At 50.5% G+C, this 21,614-nt stretch overlaps 2 protein-coding genes across 6 annotated transcripts in view; one reads left to right on the top strand and one right to left on the bottom strand.

The window, feature by feature from the left end:
* Positions 1 to 214: 214 nt before the first annotated feature.
* On the top strand, positions 215 to 5,539 carry TMEM74B (transmembrane protein 74B). Of its 3 annotated transcripts, none has more exons than XM_032295382.1 (2): positions 215 to 991; positions 4,536 to 5,539. In XM_032295382.1, the coding sequence occupies exon 2, from the start codon at positions 4,577 to 4,579 to the stop codon at positions 5,273 to 5,275; it is 699 nt and encodes a 232-aa protein (XP_032151273.1). In that variant the 5' UTR covers positions 215 to 991; positions 4,536 to 4,576; the 3' UTR covers positions 5,276 to 5,539. The 3 variants fall into 3 exon arrangements, with proteins under 3 accessions (XP_032151273.1, XP_032151272.1, XP_032151270.1); XM_032295381.1 differs by having other exon boundaries at positions 321 to 755; XM_032295379.1 differs by lacking the exon at positions 215 to 991 and adding an exon at positions 1,047 to 3,349 and having other exon boundaries at positions 4,067 to 5,539.
* A 12,739-nt stretch (positions 5,540 to 18,278) lies between these two features.
* Positions 18,279 to 21,614, bottom strand: part of PSMF1 (proteasome inhibitor subunit 1) — a 48,482-nt gene continuing 45,146 nt past the window's right edge. For 2 of the 3 annotated variants that reach the window (XM_032295376.1, XM_032295378.1), the window contains 2 exons: positions 21,205 to 21,363; positions 18,279 to 20,659 (listed from right to left, as the gene is read on the bottom strand). In XM_032295376.1, coding sequence (XP_032151267.1) covers positions 20,608 to 20,659; positions 21,205 to 21,363 — 211 coding nt within the window. In that variant the 3' untranslated portion in view covers positions 18,279 to 20,607. The remainder of the gene's footprint in view (positions 20,660 to 21,204; positions 21,364 to 21,614) is intronic. The other variant, XM_032295377.1, reaches the window with a different exon arrangement.

Below are 21,614 nucleotides of genomic sequence, written 5' to 3'. Positions count from 1 at the left end.
GGGTGTGTGTGCCCAGGGAGGGGTTCCAGGAGAGGAGGCCCCACAGCTGGGCCTTGGAGGGTGAGGGTGTGTATGGCCATTGGCAATGCCCCAAGAGAACACCCCTCTTGGGCAAAGCACTCCACTGTCCCACAGAGAAAAAAAAAAGCAGAGAAAAGGGGGAGGAGGGCTCGTCAGATTCTTTCTTGAAGCCTTCAGGTGGCGCCCTTGAGCCATGGAGCCGCACGCGCCTGAGGAGACTGTCCCGACCTAAGGACCTCAGAGAGGATCCAGGGTCCTACCTCGGAGCTGTGTGTGGGGTGGGGGGTGGGGGGAAGGGGAAGTGGGAGAGTGAGGGTGGGGAAAGGCACCTGGGCTTGGCGCAATAGGGGCTTTCCAGCGGTGTGGAGAGAAGCAGGCGGCGGGGGAGGGGTCTTCTCCTGCATCCCCCTCCCGCCCCGCCCCTACGCCCGGGGACCGCGGGCTCGAAGCCCCGGTTCCCTAAGCCCAGGCGCTGGCGATCCGGATCTGCCTGGAGGGGAGGGGAGGACGATGGACTGGAGCCCCCGCACCCTCACCCCAGCCCATCACCCGCCTCCCCGTCCCTCTCCGTGCTAACTCTCCGGGCGTCCTCGCCGGCCGCAGGCGGAGCTCGCTCCGCGGCGCTCGGCGATCCCCGGCCCCCGCCCCTTCCCCTGTCCCTCTGTCCCCGGAACCCCCCCGCCCCCCCACAGCGGCCGCCACCGCCGCCGTACAGCTCCGCGCGGCGCAAGCAGGTACGTGCGCCTCGGCAGCGGCTCCGGGCCGGGCCGGGAAGGGGGCGGGAGCAGGGGAGGGCGAGGCAGAGGCAGCCAGGCCCGCGCCCTCCGGGCTGCGCCGCAGGAGGGACCCCCGCAGGCGGACGCTGGCTGCAGGGAGGCGGGCAGGCACCCGGGAGGACGCACCCTCGCCCGCCGGGCGCCCTTCGCCCTTCGCCCCCGCGTGGGGAGGCAGGAAGGGAGGCCCGGCACAGGTACGCACGCGGAGAGGGGCCTGCGGGGGGCGGCTGGAGGCCGAGGGCCGGGGGCGGGGAGTGGCGGCGAAGGACAGCTAGCCTGACCTCGCGGCCCGCCAAAGGACATGCGGCCAGGGGACCTGGCCTCCCTGGGCCTCTGTCCGGTCCGATCCGGCCTGGCCCGGCCCGCATCTGTGGTCAAGGGCAGGAGCAGGGGGTGTGGACTGCGGGCCGGAGCGCGCGGGCGCGGTGGGCAGGCGGCATGCTGGGGCTTTCTGCGCGCAACTTTGGGTACACCAGCGTGGACCTGCGTGTGCGTATCTGCGCGCCCCAAGGCTTTGTGTACAACTCGTGCATGTGTCTATCGATTGGGTTTTGTGAAGCTTCATCCACAGCCACTGTGCGTCCGTCTCGCCCGGTATCAGTGCGCGCGGTGGGTGGAGTGTTGGGCCCCTGCGGGTCTCTGTGAATCTGGCTTGGATCTTACTCCCAGGGGCACGTGTGTGTGTGTGTGTGTGTGTGTGTGTGTGTGTGCGTGCGCGCGCGTGTGGTGCGTGCGTATATGTGACCAGTCCTGCCCCCTCTAGGGCTATGGGTACTAGAGTGGCCCGAAGATCTGGGGGTCACACTACGTGGCTTCTGGGTGTCTGTGGGTACTGCCGTGGGAACGACTGCTTGGGGGAGGGAGTGTGGAACTGGAGCGTTCCTTTCAGGACTTGTCTGACTGCAGATGAAATCAGAGAGTAACTGGTGGGGTCGTGGGGTGTGAACAGTGGGCAGGAGTAGCTGTGTCAGTAGGCGTGTTTCTGCTTATGTTTGGGTAATTGGGCACAGCCTTTGTGTAACTGATATCTCTGAACCTGTGCATGAAACAGAGAGACATCCTAACTCTGGGTGAGAGGAATCCTCTTTTTTTCTCTGCCTTCTCACTGTGGCATCCTAAGAAAAAGTTTTGGGTTCCTACAGCATGAAGGAAAGCCCTGCTCCCAGAATTTGGGAGCTCCAGATTTCTTCCGAGGTATGGAGGCATCAATAAGTCAGTCTGGGAAAGGGCTTCCTGGGCCACTCCAGGAACTGAGTTGGGTGGAAGGTGCTGAGGGTGTGGGTGGGGGCCATTTCTGAGCACCCACGTGGCACCCCTGCTGGTCCCTGTTTGTGGCTGGGCACCCAGGAAAATGTTTTTGGTGCTAAGAGTAAAAAGCTAACCAACAAACGCATCTCTTTTTTCTGTCTATTCACTGGAAAGTGAGAGCAGTCTGGGCCCAGGATGGGGAGCCAGACGGAATTCAAACTTATCCCTGCTCTCAAGGTGCTCACGGTTGGTGTGAAACAGCTGGATAAAATGAAGGGTCTATGAGTGAGGGATGGAGTGCCAGGGAAGGAGGGTGAAGTGATGCCACCGGCACGGGAGTATGAGTTTGCTGGTTTGTACATGATAATAATTCTTAGGGAACCTGCATTCAACTCCTGTCCCCCCACACTCCCATACATGCCATGGGATCTTGGCCATGCTTTATGAAATGGAGACAGTAATTCCGGATCATGGGGCTGGTGAGGGTGATGTGAGATACTCCTGCGTTGTGTCGGGTACAAGGCCCAATAGCTAGTACGTGCTTAGTAAACATTTGCTAAATTGGGACTCTGGAAAGAGATGTAGTGATAGAAACAGGTTGTAAATGGAAAAGAGCTTTGTACTCAGATGAAAGACCCTATATGTGCTAAGAGGAGGTGTCTGATGCTAGTCCATACTGAGAGGAAGGTCAGAAAGATTGAAAAACATGTCTTCCTGCACTGAGGCTCTTTTGAGTTTCATTCATTCATTCATTCTGACTTCATTTGCTCATATTACACACACGCATGCACACACACAGAGAACCACAGTGCACTGGAAAATAAACTCCAGCATGAGAATGCAGAGAATCGTTTGGGGGGGTGTGTGTGTGTGTGTGCACGTATGTGTGTGTAGACACACTGGAGCACGTAAGCCATTTTGCACCTGGGGGTCTCTGTAAACCGAGGACTTGTGTGCCTGGGGCTCTGAGTGTATGTGTCCTCAGGCCATCAGTGTATACAAGGGATGATGCAGTTCCGCTGTGGATCAGGAATTACACATGCCAGGCAGGGAAGGGGGCTGAGCTGGGACCTGTTGGGGAGAGCCCCGATTGCCAACTCCAGGTGAGTGTTACAAGGGAATGGGAGCCTAAGGTGGCCAGATTCTTTCATTTTGCAGGAGAAGCCAGGAATGCAACATTTAAAATGTAAAATCTAAAATCTTTTGCTTTTTATACATTTGCAACGAATTCACCAAAAACAAATGAACAGGCCAGGAACAAAACACAGCAAAACTTCTATCAGCCAAATATGGTCCCCGGGCTGGTATCTTTCGGCAGGAATGCATGTGTGCTGTCTGTGTCTGGGGGTGCCTGTGTTCAGGTTCTTGGGTGGGGTAACTCCTCTTGCAGCACGGAGTGTGTACCTCTTCTCACCTCCCCCTCCTGGTTCCCCTCCTATGGTCCCAGTCCAGGTCCCCACCCTTCTGTTTACATAAAGGCATTTGGCTTTGGCCCTCCAGTCTGCTCCTTCCTCTTGGCCCTCTCAGGCCATGTCATCCCCGATCTGCTGGCTTCCTTGCTGGACGGCTGTCCTCCACTTTGCCTCCTCCCATCGCATCACTCCTCCTTTCTTCTGAAGCCTAGGCAGATGTCAGCACTTCCCCCTCCAGCTCCTCAGCTGTGCCTGGCTCCCAGTCTCCTTGGCTCCCTGGCTTTCAGAGTCCTCTGTGAGCCAGCCCCAGCTGGCCCCTGAAGCAGTCTGTTCCCCTTTCCAGGATGTCCTCATCGCCTTCCATTGCTGGGAAATACCCAATTCATCCTCTGAGATCTGACTCAAATGCCACCACCTCCCAGAAACTTCCCTTCCTCTTGGTTCCCATATCAACTTTGGCCTTTCTACCACCTCCCCCACCCCTCTGTCATCCTTCTCTCATACAACAAGGTCCATGGATCACACTGGCCAGGGGCTTGCATTCACTATTTTATGAAATCCTCATAACAACCTTGTGAGGAAGGCATTTTGTTCATTACCATTTTACAGATAAGAAGAAGACCGAGTCTGGAGAGGTCACATCACTTGCCCAAGTTCAAGTGGTGAAGCTGGGATTGGAGCCTGATGTTCACTCTGTCTACATTCCCTCCATCATCATAGAACTCATTGCTAATACTGGGCACTTTGTGTTCTGAGTCCTTTGTATGGGTTATCTCAATCCTACTCCAGCCCTGTGAACTAGGGAGTAGCAGTATTATTATTCTGTAGGTGGGAAAACCGAAGCCAGACAGGATTAGTGAATTGCCCACAGCCATACGCCAGCTGGTGGTGGAGTGGGATCTGGGCTGGATCACACTGTTCTCTTATTGTCTTATTCCCCATCTCCCCCTCTGCCTGGCAGACACCCCCAAATGGGAATCGTGCCTGACTCACCTTCATGTGCTTGGGGACTGGTGTGATGTCCTCCACAACAGGTAGACGTTGCTACATTCAACTGACTTTCTGTTTTCTCTTCCAGCTGCCAAGGGGCCAAGGGATGAGCTGGGGCCCTCATTCCCAATGGCATCTCCCCCTGGTCTGGAACTGAAGACACTGAGCAATGGTCCCCAAGCCCCAAGGAGATCAGCTCCCCTGGGCCCAGTGGCCCCATCCAGGGAGGGTGTGGAGAATGCCTGCTTCTCCTCAGAGGAGCACGAGACCTATTTCCAGAACCCCAGGAACACGAGACTGGGCAGCTCACCCAGTCCCCCTGGGGGTGTCCCCTCATTGCCCCGATCCCAGCGGGATGATCTGTCCCTGCATTCAGAGGAGGGGCCAGGCCTGGAACCCGTGAGCCGCCCGGTGGATTATGGCTTCGTTTCCGCCCTGGTTTTCCTGGTGAGTGGGATTCTCCTGGTGGTGACAGCATACGCCATCCCCCGTGAGGCTCGAGTCAATCCGGACACAGTGACAGCACGGGAGATGGAACGACTAGAGATGTACTACGCCCGCCTAGGCTCCCACCTGGACAAGTGCATCATCGCAGGCCTGGGGCTGCTCACGGTGGGCGGCATGCTCTTGTCAGTGCTGCTTATGGTCTCCCTGTGCAAGGGTGAGCTGTACCGCCGGAGGACCTTCGTCCCTGGCAGGAGCTCCAGGAAGACCTACGGCTCCATTAACTTGCGCATGAGACAGCTCAATGGGGATGGGGGCCAGGCCCTGGTGGAGAACGAAGTCATCCAGGTCCCAGAGACTAGCCATACCCTCCAGCGGTCTTAAGTATGAGCCCACCATATCTGGCTGCTTTTGCTCCAGTGCTACAAGGTCCCCCACCACCCCCACCAAGGCCTGGGGTTTCAAACTGAGCTCACATAGGGGCCCTGTGGAAGAAGTACTTGGTGCCGAAGGGAGAGCTCGGGGCCCAGCCCAGGCCCCACACGGGCCAGCATCCCACTGATCTGTTTTGTAGCTGAGGTTTTACATACGGTTTTGTTTGGAGGATGGCTTCTGCTGCTAAAAATACAAAAGTTTGGAAACACTGCTCTTGGAGGATGAGATTTTTTGGCATTTCTGAAGATTGGGAGCTGTTTGAAATATTGCCCATCCTGTTCCTCATGTCTTGGGGAGTGAGGGACCTCCTCTGTCATCATAGAGGGTGTTCATTGGCCATGGAGGGGTCCCTTTCAGCCATGTGGGAGGTAGCTTCATGATGAGGGGAGAAGCCAGCACTGGAGTGACCCCCCAGTACCCCTGCTGACTGAACTGTGATCCTACCCTCACCAGGCCTCAGCTGCCCTGTCTTCAAGTGAGAGGGTTGGACTAGATGACCCCTCGGGTCTCTCTAGTTCTTCCCTGAGAATGGGAACCCAGTTTCTGTCTCCGGTCACCCCTCCAGGGGAGGAAGGCATCCACCAGGCACTAACTAGTCTCCCTGCCACTTTCTGGCCTGACCGCAGGGAACACCACAGCCAGCAGCTCTCATGGTCTCGGGAAAGAGCTCCCTGGTGGCTTCGGGTTCAGTTCAGTTTGCTACAGCCTGTTTGGTCTTGGGATCTAATTTCCTGCAGTGACACATTTTTACAAAGCCAAGTGCACAGTCTTCCCCAGTTCTCTGGGCAAGAAGGATCTTTCATACAAGAAAGAGCAAGGGCTTTATTTCTGTGGGCATGATGTAGGCCTTGATCCCCTTCTCCTCAATAGTATGTCTCTCGCTCTTTACCTTATTCTGCTAGCAGGAAAAAATTTTTATGCTGAATTTGTAAACTTAATCTCACCATATAGTAGTAAAGTGAAACCGCAGCTTAACTGGGGGAGAAATCAGGCACATTTGGGTGGCCTGGACACGCTGACCACGTTGCCATTTGTTTTTTTCTTATGAAAATATTTCTAGGTTCCTGCAGACTCTCTTTAAACTCTTGATAAGGAAAGGAAGTAGGCCTTGGGGCAAGGAGATACAGGTGTTTGAGGACTGTGAGGAGGCATCCTTCAGTCTGAATGGCCCCAGAGGGCTTTGAGAGCACATGCCTTCTAAGCCACTGGTGTAGAGACCCTACAGGGGTCATTTTAGTGAATCCCCTCCCAATGTAGGTCCTATTTATTCCACCTTAGTTGGCCACGTGGGCCAAGGATCCTGTTTCTTGGGGGTGGGAGGTGGGGTGGGCATCGGGTCTGTAGGGTAGAGAGGCCCTGATTAGCTGTAACTTGAGCCTTCAGTCTAGTGAGTAAAACATCTGGGCAGTGTAATATCACAGCTTCTATGACAGATCAAATATCTGCTCCTGCTGGTAGGTTTTACCAAGAGCAGAGAGCTAGAGAAAGGCTGGAAGGGACAAGAATTGTTTAGCTTGGCTTCCCAGGTTTTTGTTGTGGTATTGAAGAGGTATGGTTTGAAAAGAGCAAAGCTCCGAGATGGTAAAAGATTCACAAGTCCTGGGTTTCCACGGTTGTGTCAATTTCTCCCAGGCTCCAAGCAGGGCACAGCCACAGAAAGTGGCATGAGCTGTTCTAAGTAAACCACAGAGGACTGGGCATCCCAAATCATGGGCTAAGGTTTTGCAATCCATATTGATAATAATAAAAATATCAACCAAGTCAGATGGGTTACTGTGATAATGGCAGACTCATTTGGATACTAAACCTGTTGAGTGAATGCACCTGGGACCATCAGTTTATATCAGTTTAAATGCAATGAGTTTAATTGGGGGAGAAATCAGGCACATTTGGGTGGCCTGGACACAGTGGCCACATTGCCATTTGTTTTCGTTGCCATTTTTTTTTTCTTATGAAATGTTTGATGTTAATCATCACACAGATTTAGCAGCTAAATCTGTTTGATGATTAAATCCCAGGAATCTCAGGTTTTTCTAAGCCAGAGAAGCCTGCTTTGCATTCTAATGTTGAAACTTCTTTAGAAAATGTGTATCACAGATTGAGGCAGTTACTACCTTGTCAGTCAATTAAGAAAACTTGAGAGATGACAAAAACGTTTCCCCAAGATTATAGCTGAGATCTCCCAGCTGGTGGATTAGAAGCAGGTTTAAGAAGGAGTTGAGGAGGAACATGGAGCAGGGTGCTGGAAACTTTCTTTGCAGTCATCCCAGGGGCCCCTGTGGTTACTGGAATGTGCCTCTCCTCCAGCAACTGCCTCTCCCACCCAACATGCTCCTAGGGCCCCAACCTTGCTTTTCCTGGTACATCAGAACAGATATGGATTTTGGAGTCGATAAGACTAAAGTTGGAATCCAGGCTCTGCCATTTACTGGCTGTGTGACCTTGGGCAAGTTACTCCACCCCTCTGAGTCTAGATTTCTCTATCTGCGAAGTGGGATTAATGAAAGCTCTGCCTCAGTGTAGTGGTGCAGATTACAAACAAAATGGAGAACTGGATAATATGGGGTCCAGGAACGAGGATGTTCTCCTTCCTCACCTCCACTGGGGATAACTAGATTGGGCCTTAAACACTGGGTCAACTCTTCTGCCTTTCTTCTATCACACCCCACATCCCAGATCAGCACATTTTGTCAGCTCCACTTTCAGATTCTGATCACTGTCCACCCTCGACTGTCACTGCCAGTCCACGTTGCTCATTGCTGTTCTGGCTTTCTCTCTTCCCCTCTTCTCCTCCCTGCCCCACCAACAGGTTCATCCTCCACTCAGCGGCCAGAGGAAGCCCAGAGGGTGGTCAGGTCCTGCCACTCCTCTACTCAAAACTCTCCTATGGCTCCCTCTCCAGGCAAAAGCCAAAATTCTCACCACAACTAGTGGCTGATTTATAGCAAGACTGGTAAAGCTTAAGTGTCTGGGCCTCTCACTTGCACAAGCTCCTTCCAAGGCCCTGAATTGATTTACCTATCTTGAGGCTGTCCCCCTGGACTGTATACGCTTCAAGTCCCCCCAAACCTGGATTCCTCACAGTGGCCTACAAGGCCGCCAACCAAGTGGTCTCCTGTGCTTCTCTGACCTCATCTCTCACACCTTACCTGCTTGTTCATTTACCCTAGCCACACTTGCCTCTTGACCATTCCTCAACCTTACTGGGCATGCTCACATCCAAGGGACTTTACACGTGCTGTTTCCTCTGCCTGGAAGGTCCTTCCCCTCAATATCTGCAAAGTCCACTCCCTGACCTCCTTAGGGGCTTTATGCAAATATCTCCTCCTCAGTGAAGCCTTTGCTGAGCACCCTATTTAAATGGCACCCCATCCCACCTCATTCCCTTTTCTCCTTTGCTGCCTTTTCTCTAATCACTAATCATGACCCAGCAGGCTGAGCCTTGTACTTACATTGTCTTTCCCAACCACCGCCTCCCCTACTGGATTGCAAGTTCCATGAAAGCTGGAATTTTGGTCTAACTGGTTCTTGCTGTACTCCCAGTGCTAGAAACATGTTTGGCACATAGTAGGTGCTCATTGTTGAATGAAGGGATGAATAAATGTAACAAAAGCTTCCTATACCTGCCAGTGCTGCAGAGCCATATGCAGAACCCAGGAGGCCCACGGTTCCTTCCCAAACTCCTGGAGCCCTTTCTAGGGGTAAGGATCGGTTGTGCAAAAGGATCACATGCCTCGACGGTGATGATTTTGTCACTGGGCCCTGCAGCTGGGAACTTGGGAACCCATTTGCCTTCCTCTCCTTGGGCCTTGGTAGGGCTTTATGTGGAAGGGTTAGAGGGGTCTCCCTCATGAAGACCCTTCTCCCCCAACCTTGTTGCGACATAGCCAGGGTCCAACTAGACCTGGGAGACATTTGCTGGGTGTTTAGGGACCTTAAGTGTCCAGGCCTGGCCCTTTGGAACCCCAGTATCCATGATCATATCTACTCACTTACCTCAGGCATCTCCCAGCCAAAAATGCCAGCTGCCCGAGATTCCACCACTATTGCTCCTTTCCTTGAGAATAAGCATGACTTTCCCTGGGATTCTCTTTAAAATGTCCTCTCTGCATGTACATATCCATACATACACACATGCATATGTGCATGCACGCACGTGTGCATGTACACACACACACACACCTCACAACTTCCTTTTGTCCGACCTAGCCCCAGAAGCCAAGGACACATCTTGTAAAGCAGCTCCAAGACAGGGCATCCTCTGGATGACTGATGACATTTTCTATTTCTCCATCAGCCACAGGCCTTGCAGTTCCTAGGAGGCCAACCTCACAGCAACAATCAAGTTTCTTCTCCCCAGGCAAGGCTGGTGTCTCTGCATTCTTTCTGTTCCCCCTGCCCATAGCAGGAGGGGGAGAGATGCCCAGAAGCGTTTCTGTCCCGGCATTTCTGGAGGGGACTGTGTGGTCCTGGGCTGGGAACCAGGAGAGCTAGGTCCTGCTGGTCACCTCTTCTTGTGTGTGGGCCTTTGGGTAATTTACTTCATCTCTCTGGTCTTCCAGAGCAAAATTGGAAACCTTCCCGCTCTGCCTTCTCTGAAAGCTGGGGGATCAGAGAACACAAGCAGAGGGCTTTCCAAAGTTCAGGGCCTGGTACTCTGTCTGGAGAGCTTTGAAGGATCAGGAGGAAAGCGGGGAGGGAGGCATTATGAAGGAGCCACAGGAGATGGGGTTCTGTGTCAGGTTCTGTCAGGAGGCACTCACAGAGTCAGGGAGGCCCTCCATCTGGGCCTGTTGGTCTTTCCTGGAGAATGGACTCCTTTTGACGTTCCCGAGGAAGTACATTTCAGCTAGGGAAAGAGAAACTTGCTGAGATCTGGGCTGAAGTGGTAGGGAGCTTTTTGTCAGTGGAGGTATGTTAGCATCTACTGCTCAGGTATTGGATATCTTAGGGATGGAGCAAAGTGGCGATGGGTAGGATTTAGCCAAGAGATTCCCCAAGCTTTCAAACCTCCCCTTTGAGGGGAGCCAATGTTCCAATGGCCAGAGCCTGGCTAAAGACAGTAACAACCCTGGCCCTTTAGCCCAAAAACCCTCTCCGCCACATGATTTCTCTTCTAGATCAAGGAGACCTGATGGTGCAGAGGGTTGCAGGATGACCACCTTCCTCCTCCCGGAGGGCCAAGTGATTCTGAGCTTTCTGCCTACTTAAATCTAAAAGGGCCTGTCAGAGACAGGGTCCCTTACAGAGGAGGTCCACTGGGGATGGTCTGCCAGATAAGCGTGTAAGTCAGATGAGTCTGACTGCCTGGATGCTTAGTTATTGTCTAACACCTCTTAGCCTCTGTTTCCTTATCTGTAAAAGGGCAGTGCTAGTAACAGTCCCTTCCCCATAAGGCTGTGGTGAGCAGAAAACAAAACGATACCTGTAAAGCACTGTGCCTGGCACTTCATAATTGATGTCAGCTATTCGTGTTCATTTGTTCACTCATTCATTCATTCACACACAATCTGCATTCCTCCCTGAGCTAGGCACTGTGGGGTTCACACAGACTCTTCCCTTGAGTTGGTCACAGGCTGGGGAAACAGGACAATGTAATTGCTGCTGTCATGGGCATGCACAATGGGCTGTGTGTGCAGAGGAAAGATCTCATTGAACTGGGGTCAGAAAAGGCTTTCCTGGAAGAAGGATGGGTCTAATGGGAATCTTAAATAATGAAGCAGTATCTAGTGTGAAGAGAGAGTGAAGGAAAGGCACTCAGGGCAGAGGAACAGCATGAGCAGAGGCTCAGAGGCCTACACGGCCCCACTATGGGGGTGGGAGGGGGGTCTACATTTTGGGCTGGAGTGTGGAGATGAGGTATAATGAAGGGCATGCCTCTGTTTCAGCATCTGTAGAATGGGGTCAACCACAGTACTGAAGTTATAGGGCCATTATGAAGACTCAGTTCATACAGGGACAGTGCACAGCATGTGGAGAGAGGTTACTGTCAGCTGTTATAATCACGTGCAGATGTGTGTGGCAAGAAGAATCTTCTGATGTCATGCACTATGGGGATGACACTGGCACTGGGGAGGCCCGTCTGTGGGACTGTGGACTCCAGTACCCCCAGCCCTTCTCTCGGGGATCCCACTGCAGCCAGAGCACATGACCTTAAGATCCAGGTACTTCATCTCGGCAACCTGTTCCTACCTGGCCTTGGAGCCACCAACGTCAAGGTGGCAGCTGCTGCTCTCCTGGGCCAAGGGGGAGGTTAGTGAGTGGAAGGAAAGCTGGCCCTAGGGGAGCAAGGAGGGCAGAGGAAGAAGGTGGCTTCCATACCAGTCTCTTCCCTGGGTGATTCAGTGTCTGGGCCAGTGCTGACTTAGTGCCAAGGGCATTCAGCAAAAGCCATTTCTCTCCTGTCTCATCTTTCTTCCTTTCCTCCAATCTCTCCCTATTCTCCACTTTTTGATTCTTCTTTGTGTCCACATCTCATTTTATTGAAGCCACTCATGGGGGTTAGACACCTACAGGAGAGTTGTTGCTACTACTGCCTCTCCTGCCAGCCACCTGACTCTGCTCCCGAGAGTCCCCACCATTCCTCTTCAGATTAAAGCACGGACCAAGTGCAAATGCCTACAGGTTTCCACAGGTGACATTAACAAACTAAGCAGGTGGCTGTGGACAGTGGCAGGATTAAAGGAGAGGTCTGTTTCAACTCTCACTGGCTGTTGCCCTGTGGTGGACGGGCTCAGGGTTACCAGAGCTCCTGATTTTTCAAGAGCAGCTGGACTGCTGGACCTTTGTGTGGGTAAGAGCATGCTGAAAGGGATTATCCCACTGCCTGAGAATGGTGGTTGAGGACAAGGATGTGTCTAATGAGATGCTACCTGCTGGGACCAGACCTCCACACTCTTCCCCCTGCCCAGGACTTACTAAATCACTTAAGAAAGGGCCTGCCTCCCAGCTGCAGGGCCTGCGGACCACCTGAGTGTTACCCATCCAAGCACCCTTTATTCATTCTTTCAACAAAGATTTGAGCACTCTGCTAGGTTTCGGAAATACGGCACTGAACAGATGAAAAATGCTAGGAGGGTATTCTTGAGAGGGCTTGAAATGTATCTTCTGGAACTCAGAAGTGTTTGTGAACATGAAGATGAGGTCTATTTCTGACCAGAGAATTCCTGAGGTGGGAAGCCCATGGGAACAGCCCACGCTGACTTGAAGGGATCAGGCAGGAGGAGGGAAAGTCCTGCCTCCCCTCCCAGAGTCCTAGAGCCCCTGGAGGTCGATGGAGGACCCTGTTGTTCCTGGGGCCCCAAGCACTGATGCAGGAAGGTAAGAGGAGGCTGAGCTGTGGGTGGCACAGGTAACTAATGGAGCCCAGCATACTACATCAAGGAGTAGGGCTGTGAGCCTCTTAGATTTGACAGAGATCCCCACTCCTCTCTGAGGGTCCAGGACAAAGCACTCACCAACACCCCCAACTTATGCATGTAGTCTACTGAAGACCCCAGCATCAAACAAAACAAAACCCCAAAACCTAGTATGAATTAGAGTAAGGCCACCTGTATCTAGGCATAGAAGCTTGTGCCTGTAATCTCAGGTACTCCAGAGGCTGAGGCAGAAGAATCACTTGAGGCCAGGAGTTCAAGTCCAGCTTGGGCAACATAGCAAGACTCCATCTTGAGGATCACTTGAGGCCAGGAGTTTGAGGCTACAGTGAGCTTTGACCACACTACTGCACTCTAGCCTGGGTAACAGAGACTCTGTCTCTTAAAAAAACAAAATCTCCTCTTGCCAACCTCATCATCATGGCCAGTGAAGAGACTTTATTTTTCTCCCTTCCTCCTCCCCACCCACCACACTGGAAGGGCAAAAGCTCAGAAGAAGAGACCACTTCTTGGAACTGGATGAGCTGGAAAGTTTAAGCTGAAGTGGACTGAGTTTGAAAACAAAAGTGCCTAATTAGTTATTGACTGGGCCCAAGATGTTGAGATAACAGAGGAACATTTGATAGAGGTCATTTGGATAAAAAGCAAACACTTCATGTTTGTACACTGCAATGAACTGGTCACTTATTACACACATTAAGTCACCCAATTTTTAAACAATAGTGTTCTCTCTGTGCCAAGCCCTCATCTATGTCTTTACATCTGCTAGATCATTTGAAGCTCACAACAACCCTACAGAGGGGTCCTATCACTACCTCCATTTTACATATGAGGATGCTTTCACAGGCAGGTTAAGTGACTTGCCGAAGGTCACACTACTGGTAAAGAACAGAGTGAAGACTCAAATTTAATAACTGCCATCATGCATTGTATCAAATTTAATAACATGCAGGCCAGTCAGAGCACATTTATAGGCAAACCTGGGCTGTCAGCTGTCACGTTGATGCCTGTGGTTTACATGTGAATTGGGAAGCTCTGTGGGGAAGAACAGAAGGGATGGTTGGGGTAGCACTGAACTCAGTCCAACCCATGGGCCACTCAGTCATGGACTCTCATAGATGGGCAGGATCTTGGGAAGGTGAGTTCATCCTTATCTCCATTTTGCAGATGGGGAAAGCCAAACTTGTTCAAGGTTACCATGGCTCAGGGTCCCTGGCCCAACCCACTCTTCACAGGCTTCTCACTTCAATTTCTGTCCTGGGAACCAAGAAACCTAGAGGATGGGACTGCTCCCATGCTTCCTTCTGGAGGAGAGGGAAAGGGCAGGGCTCTGTATTGGGTGGCAAGACACCTAGGTCCAGGCCCCCTCCTCTCAGAATGGGCCATCCTGGATCAGGGAGCAGCAGACACTGACCTGACCTGGCCCCAAAGGCCTCCTCCAGCGGCCTTAGGGAGGCTAGGCGCTGACCAGGGTGCTGAACCTGTATGGCACCTTCCTCTTAACACAGCCTAGCTGTGGAACTGGGAGGGGGAAAGAAGGGTTCCTTCATATTTTTGTCACTAAAGGACCTCCATGACTGATTTGGGCACTGTTTACTGGAAATGCCTTGGACTTGAAGCCAGGATTTGTGGTCTGTGTGGCCTTGGGAAAAAAGCTGTGGACCTGCTTTTTTCATCAATAGGGAAGACAGATCCTACTAAACTCAGAAGGCTGAGGTGAGTAGCACATGGAGCCAGGTGACAGAACCCTGCACAGAGCCCGAGCCCATTGCTGTGGCCTAGGGAAGCCTCTTAGCAGCTCCCTCTCACATAAGGACTTCTTGGACCTGTTTCTTCCTCTGTGGAATGGAGGTTGTGCAGGTGGTTTCATATGCTCCTCCTAATCAGGTGCTCTGGGCACTGGGGCTGCAGGTGGAAGTACTCAGAAGCATGAGGCACACTGTGCAAACAGGACTGACTGAGGAGCCTTAAGACCATCACTTCTTTCTCACACAAGTTCTGATGTGGTTTCCCAGCTTCTGGAATGGGTTTTGCCCAGGGACCCATGCACCTTGCCTAGAGAGGGTGTGAGGTCTGGGTACAGCAGTTCTACTGAAAAGAACAATGACCTGGGTTCCAGTCATGATTCTGCCACCCATAGGGGTTAAGCATCTCAACTAATGCCACCAGCTGTGTTTACCTTGGGGTTTTCAGGGGTACTACATGTGATGATGAGAAGCCTAGCACACTGTGTGTGCACCAGATAAATGCTTGTTTCCTGCACTGGGGGACGTTCCAAGGTTCCTCTCCTCTTGTCCTTAAGTCCCACCCTTATCTATCCATATGACTTCGGTGACAATTGCAGCAAGCAGCCATCGAGTCCCAACTATCTGTTAATAAGACACATTTGGTTGGATCTTGCAAGAATCCTGCAGGTAGGGGTAATGCTCATTTTGCAGATGAGGAAGGCCACACAATGACCAAGGAAGGGCTGTGAGTCACCCATGCTTGACTGAATCTGGGACTCCTGCTTGACCTTCAGCAAATTACTGGATCTTTCCAATCTTTCCTTTTCTGATCTAGGAAATGGGGATAATATGTCATTATGGTTATGATTTGAAGATATAATGTATGCTATAAAGGTGCTGCATTTTTAAAGATACATGAAACACATTTGAGTGACCCATGGGGGCAAAGGAATGGAGTGGATACTGGGGGTAAAATCAAGGAAAATGCCAAATCAGAGTTCTTGCATGCATTAATCATAATGTGCCGTTAACCAAGAGGACTGACTGGCTCAATTCTTGGTACTTGATAATCATGTAAAGGACAAAAGACATAGTATATGTGAGCTACCCACACATCAAGCGTACACAAATCTCACGGAAAACTTGTTAAAATGCAGATTCTCATTCAATGTCTGGGATGGGGCTTGAGATTCTGCATTTGTAACAAGTTCTCAGGTGATACTGCTGCTGCTGCTGGTGGTCTGAGTAAGGAGGATGTAGGTCTTCCCCTCCCTTCTCAGTTCTCAAACTTGCAGAATCATATGAATCACAAGAGGAACTTGTAAAAAATGGACTTGAAGACTCTTCCCTTGAGACCTGGATTGGGGCCCAGCATGTACTAATGTGTACTTAGAGCAAGCATCTCAGGAGATGGTTAGGCTCAGGCATGCAAGGCTGTGGTACCCATTTATATCATGGTCCATGGCGTAGACAACACAGAAGATTGGCTTACCAGACCTCTGTCCCAGTGCACCTGCCTGGAAAGGTGGAAAGAGGGAATAAAGATATTTTCCCAAGATCCCATGCCAGTATCATTTGAAAGGCCATGTAGGTTCCAACAACCAGATGCATTCAATTGAGCCTTGAACTTGGATGAGCTAGCTGAGTGGTGTCCAGATGGCAGTGTAAAGGACATCCACTTTTTGATGCAGACATAGGCAGCTGCTGTGTGGCTCTGGAGTGTCTAATCCCAAGAGTGTAGCAATGGTGATGTGATCCTGCTGCTCTCTGGACCTTTTGGTTACAAAAGGCAAATTTCTGTTTACTGCAACTGAATCCCAGGACAAATGCGTCAGCAGCACCCTCTCACTACCTTGTCCCTCTGAACCCACTGTGAGTCTCACAACACTCACCTTAGGTGGCTCACCTGGAACGCAGCTGTTCAAATGACCATCCAGTGTCCTCTACTGCACTGCACCATCGCCTCATGTTCCTCTAAGCAGGGGCTGGGCTTCCACTTTGCACCTCCCACGGGCACTGCCACTCATGTGGTGTTCAAACCTCCTGTCATTGTTGCTAGGTGTGTCCTCAGTCAGCTAGGCCTTGCCACTCCTCACTGCCCACCATCCTGCCTGCCATCCTTGCCGTTTGACCCACCCTCCAGGAGAGATTCAGGGCCAAGCATGGCTGCAGTGACTCAGGGTGTGCCTTGTGGTATCCCAAAGGCAATAAAGAGCTGGGGACTTGGATGTCTGCCTTTGAATATCTTTTTTGGTGCAAAATGTCAATGGTGGGTTTACACGGATATAAGTTTTATGATAGAGACAGCTGGGGATATACATGTGGGGAATCTTCCCTCACCATGGTGTCTTATTGGAAATGTACAGAAGTAGACAAATTTAGGTGAAAAAGAATACGAACTGCTCCATAGATTCTAATTTTCCTCCTGTGAAGAGAGGCATAGATCATTAATAAAATGTTATTAGCAACAGTAGAAGGGCCACAGGAGAGGCTGAGTTCCAAAGAATGAGGCTGCGTGGAACTTGCTATCTATTTTCTAACTACATATAAACAACTACTGACCACCTGGCAAAGGAACACCCTGTCCACTGTGAGCACAATACATTCTTGGAGTTTTGGTCTCAAGAGACTCATGACTTCACAATGGAGGTTGACAGATGCTCATGACTGAGTAGATGGATGCAGTAAAAAACATAGCTAACTCAAAGAATTGGGGAAGAGACAAGCCAAGGTGAAGGTGTGATGTGGGGGCTGCTGGTACATCAGAGAAGTGGTCTGAGTTGGTCTATGGTACTTCAGCACCAAAAGACGATTTAGAACCAGTTCATTATTCTACTTGTAATTCACTGGATAAACAAAGAAATTTCAAACCAAACCAAAGTGATGATGTGAATCTCACTAGATCTGAAAAGGTCATGGGAACTTCCCTAGAGACAGAACCTGCCCTGTATCACATCCCGCCTAGAACCAAAAGTCAAACCAACTCCTCTGCAGCTCACCAACCATCTTCATCCCAAGGTGGCGATTATCAAAGCCATAGACTGCTCCCCAAGTGGGGCTGACTCTGGTCTCTGCCTTGTAGGTCAAAATTCTCCTTTTTTAAAAAATGGAAGAGAAAAGCATGATGAGGTACCACTTCACACTAACTAGGATGACCATAAGCATGAAGAATAACAAGTGTTGGTGAGGATGTAGAGACACTGGAACCCTCATAAATTACCAGTGGAAATGTAAAACGGTACAGCTGCTGTGGAAAACAGCCTGGCAATTTCTCACAAAATAGAATATAGAGCTACCATGTGAACCACCAATTCCACTCCTTGGTATATACCCAAATGAACTGAAAACATCTGAAACTCCAACAACTGAAAACTCAAAAACTGGTACACAAATCTTCTTAGCAGCATTATTCATAATTGCCTTTTTGTAGAAGCAACCCAACTGTCCATCAACTGACAGAAGGATAAGGGAAACGTGACACATCCATGCCATGGACACATGCCATAGCATGAATGAATCTTAAAAACATCACATGAAATTAAAGAAGCCAGACACAAAAGGTCACATGTTGAGTGATTCCATTTATAAGAACTGTCCAGAAAAAAAGAAGTCTTTAGAGATAGATGTTAGTGGTTGCCTGGGGCTGAGGGCAAGGGAATGGGAGTCATGCTAATGAGTTTGTGGTTTGTTTTTGAGGTGGTGAAAATGTTCAGGAATTAGAAATGGTGATGGATGTACAACACTGTGAACATACTAAACCCTCTGAATTGTATACTTTAAAAGGGTGAACCTTATGGGTATGTGAATTTTATCTCAATACAGCTGTTATTAAAAAAAAGGAGGAACAGGTCACTTAGTACTGATGTTTATTGTTAAGGCTCCAATCTTTTGGGTTCTACAAAATATACACCTGAACATTCCACTTTGCTGCTTGATGACTACTCATGACTGGAAGGAGGGAAGTGGCTCAGGCCAAACTAAGCACCATCAGCTTGACCAGGAAGTTCCTAAAGGCTCCATTCACTTCCTCCCATAGAACACCTAAGACAATAACTGCGTTTCTCAGTGTCCTTGATGCAAGGAAACTCACACAAAAAAATGGCTGATTCTGCAGGTGAATCACAATTTTCTGTTTTCAGAAAACAGAATTTTGTATATGACTATCTTTTTGACCTTTGCTACTAAAAAGTCTAAGTGGCAAATTTATTGTTTAAATTTTATCTTTTCCTCACATCAAGGATCTAAAAGTTATCTACCTTCCCTGCTTCTGTCTGATGGTCTCTAGTCTGATGTTCCTTTAAATACTTCTTTTTATAATAAATGATATTTTTATGAGCAAACTGCCCTAAGTCCTTTTGATTGCAAGTATGGTCCAATTCCAAAACAAAAACTAACATCCCTCCCATTTGTCAGCCCTCAAAGAAGGTTATAAGTAATGATTGAATCTGCACCTCCGCTTGATCTCTGGGTCTCTCTCCAAAGCACAGATGTTCTAAAGGTTTCAAGGTGGTTGGCTTCCCTGCCTCTGGGATCTTTTACTAAATCACTGCTTGCCACGAGGACTGACAGAAATACCCAGGGAGCTGCTCATGCTAGCCTCCCACCCAGGCCCAGTTTCCACCTGAGACTGACCCTGGGCCTAGGCATCAGTTTAGTTTTCGTCTATCTGTTCTCATGCTAAACAGAAAGGCAATCTTAGGCTACAGAAAACAGCCTAGCAGATACCTCAGAAAAGGTACAGTAGCCTGCTTACCTACAGATAAGTAATAGGTCCTAATTTAGGGAAAGGAATCCAAGGAGCTGAGAAGTGAAAGGACCCACATATGGTTGAAATGCTAGCTGCAGAGCGGAAGTGACTACCACCTTGATCTTGTGCCTCTTAGCCTGGTGCTCTATCGTGCTCTTTCCATTCCAGAACAGGGCTCATCACTGCCCTCGTCTGTCGGGCCTCGGGCTGAAAAGGATCCGGAGAACACCAAAGGTCAGGTGGGCCGGGTCACAAGGCACAGGGCTCCCTGCTCCTCCCGAAGTTCAACACCACACTCAGATGTAGCCCATGCTCCTGTGCTCTGTCTGGCCCCCGTGGGGTCCAAAAAACACAGAGTTAGGCAAGAACTATACAAGGTTCAAGGCAGCTCTGTCTGGGCCCCACAGGGTCCAAAAACCAGAGTTAGGCAAGAACTATACAAGGTTCAAGGCAAGTACCTCCTTGAACTGTCATTCTTTGCCTCTGCCCCAGTTTCTACGGTTACCAAACACAGAATGAGACATCAAAATGCTTTAGAGAAGGAAAGCCACCTCTAATTTCATAGGCTTGGCACAAGGCCCAAGAGGAGAAGGGACTCGCTTAGGGTCATTCATTAAGTTAGTGGCAAAAATAAGATTAGCCTTCAGGTCTGTCCTGTTTATTCCTCAGCTTTTTGACTACTGCTGCCCATGCACAGATGGACCTACAAAACTGGCCCAGACAGGAATAGCTGGAGGATTTTGCCTCATCAGAATGATTCAGTCTTTCCACAATGTTCCTGCCCTTGTGAAAGTCATTCTTGTGGCCTATGGGATTTCCAGTCACTCATTTCCATCCATGCAGCCAGATGGGGACCCATCTTAGTGATGTCAGGAGCAATGGCAATTAATGAAAGGAAGGCGCCTGAATTAAGCAAGAATAGGCAAAGGGTAGGAAAAGGGGTCATTCAGCCCCACAGAAACTCAGACTCTAAAGTCTTATAAATGGAAGGAGCTATGCGTTAATGTAAAAAGAAAAGTGGGAAACCGGCAACATGAATTCTGTATTGACATTTGGTTCTTAATAATAACATCCAAAATGCGTTCTGTTCTTATAGCGCTGCAACTGGGACTGCATCTGGTCAAGGATATATGTCGCTGGAGGTTGCCGGAGTCTCCCTTGGGAAGTGGGGAGGAGCTGGTGGTCAAAGGGGAGGAGCTGGTGGTGAAAGACACACACTGATTTCTCTTTGGGACCTATCTGCAGCCAGGTGGAGAGGTGCAGCTGGTGCCTTGGCTCTGATAAGGGGTGGGGAGGCTATCCCAGCTGGCTTGCAAACACATGGGCAGAATCCCTTGCCCTCAGCCCGCAAAAACACAGTTGCTGATGGGGACAGCAGTGGCAGCTCCAGGAGAGTGGAGGGAAGCCTGGGATGTTACATTCTTGAGGCCTTCACAGGTACATGTCATCGAAGCCCGGCGGGGGGAGATGGTCTGGGTTAGGTCTGGAATGGAAAGAGGGGCTGATGAGTTGGAGTGATGGAGAGACCAGGGTGCAGACATGACCCTGCACTGAGGGAGGTTGCCCTTCAAAACAATGTTGTGGTGTGAGGAATTTAAAAACATGCACTCAAGAGCCAGACAGCCTGGGTTTGAATCCTGACTCCCTCACTTGGTATAAGTTACCTAATCCTTCAGGGTCTCATTTTCTGCATCTATAAAATGTAGACAGCACCATCTACCCAAGACTACTAAAGAAAGGATCCACTGGGTTTCTGACATACAAACTTTCAAGAATTGTTAGTTCCTCCTCCTACTTTGAGTCCTCCCCAGAGGGGAGCTGGGGGAAGAGAGGCACTGAGGGACAGGGAGCTCCTAGAAGGCTCCAGGGAGGCATCAGGCAGAGCCCTGGAGGAGGCTCCACTCTCCTGGAAGCAACAGGTGGAGGCAGCAGTAACTCTGTGCCTGGGGCTAGAAACCTTTGTTGCTGCCACACTGAGCCAAGCTGCCATCAAGTCCTACTTCTCGGCATACCTGAGTGACTACCTACCCAGATGGGCTGGTCCCAATGGGTCCAAAGGGGTCAAAGCGAGCTCCTGGGGGCACAGCGCCTGGAGGAAGCCGGTTCGGGAGGCCTGACGATGGGTCAATAAGTGCTCTTGGGAAGCCAGATCTCAGGGGATCCACAATCATGCCACCTCTCCGACGCCTGAGGCAAGAAGAAAAGTTGGGTAAGTAGGTGTGGAAGGACTGTCCTTGGAGAAAAGGCAAGGGAGGTGAGAATGGACCAAGAATGGCAGGGATATCTACTCTGGATGGCCCAAGCAGACATGTGGATGGCTGCCTGAGAGCCAGCAGGAAGTGGGCAAGGGCAAGAACACAAAGCCTACACGAAGAGCAGACCTCATAGCTGAGTGAGTACTTTCGGCTCTGCAGGGCTTGGTTCTTCTGCACAGTGCT

This window comes from Sapajus apella, unplaced genomic scaffold (genome assembly GCF_009761245.1).
Source record: "Sapajus apella isolate SASKATOON/1434 unplaced genomic scaffold, GSC_monkey_1.0 scaffold33, whole genome shotgun sequence".
Lineage (NCBI taxonomy): Eukaryota > Metazoa > Chordata > Mammalia > Primates > Cebidae > Sapajus > Sapajus apella.
The sequence above is the reverse complement of the archived record's forward strand: the minus strand, read 5'-3'. Positions and strand labels throughout refer to the sequence as shown.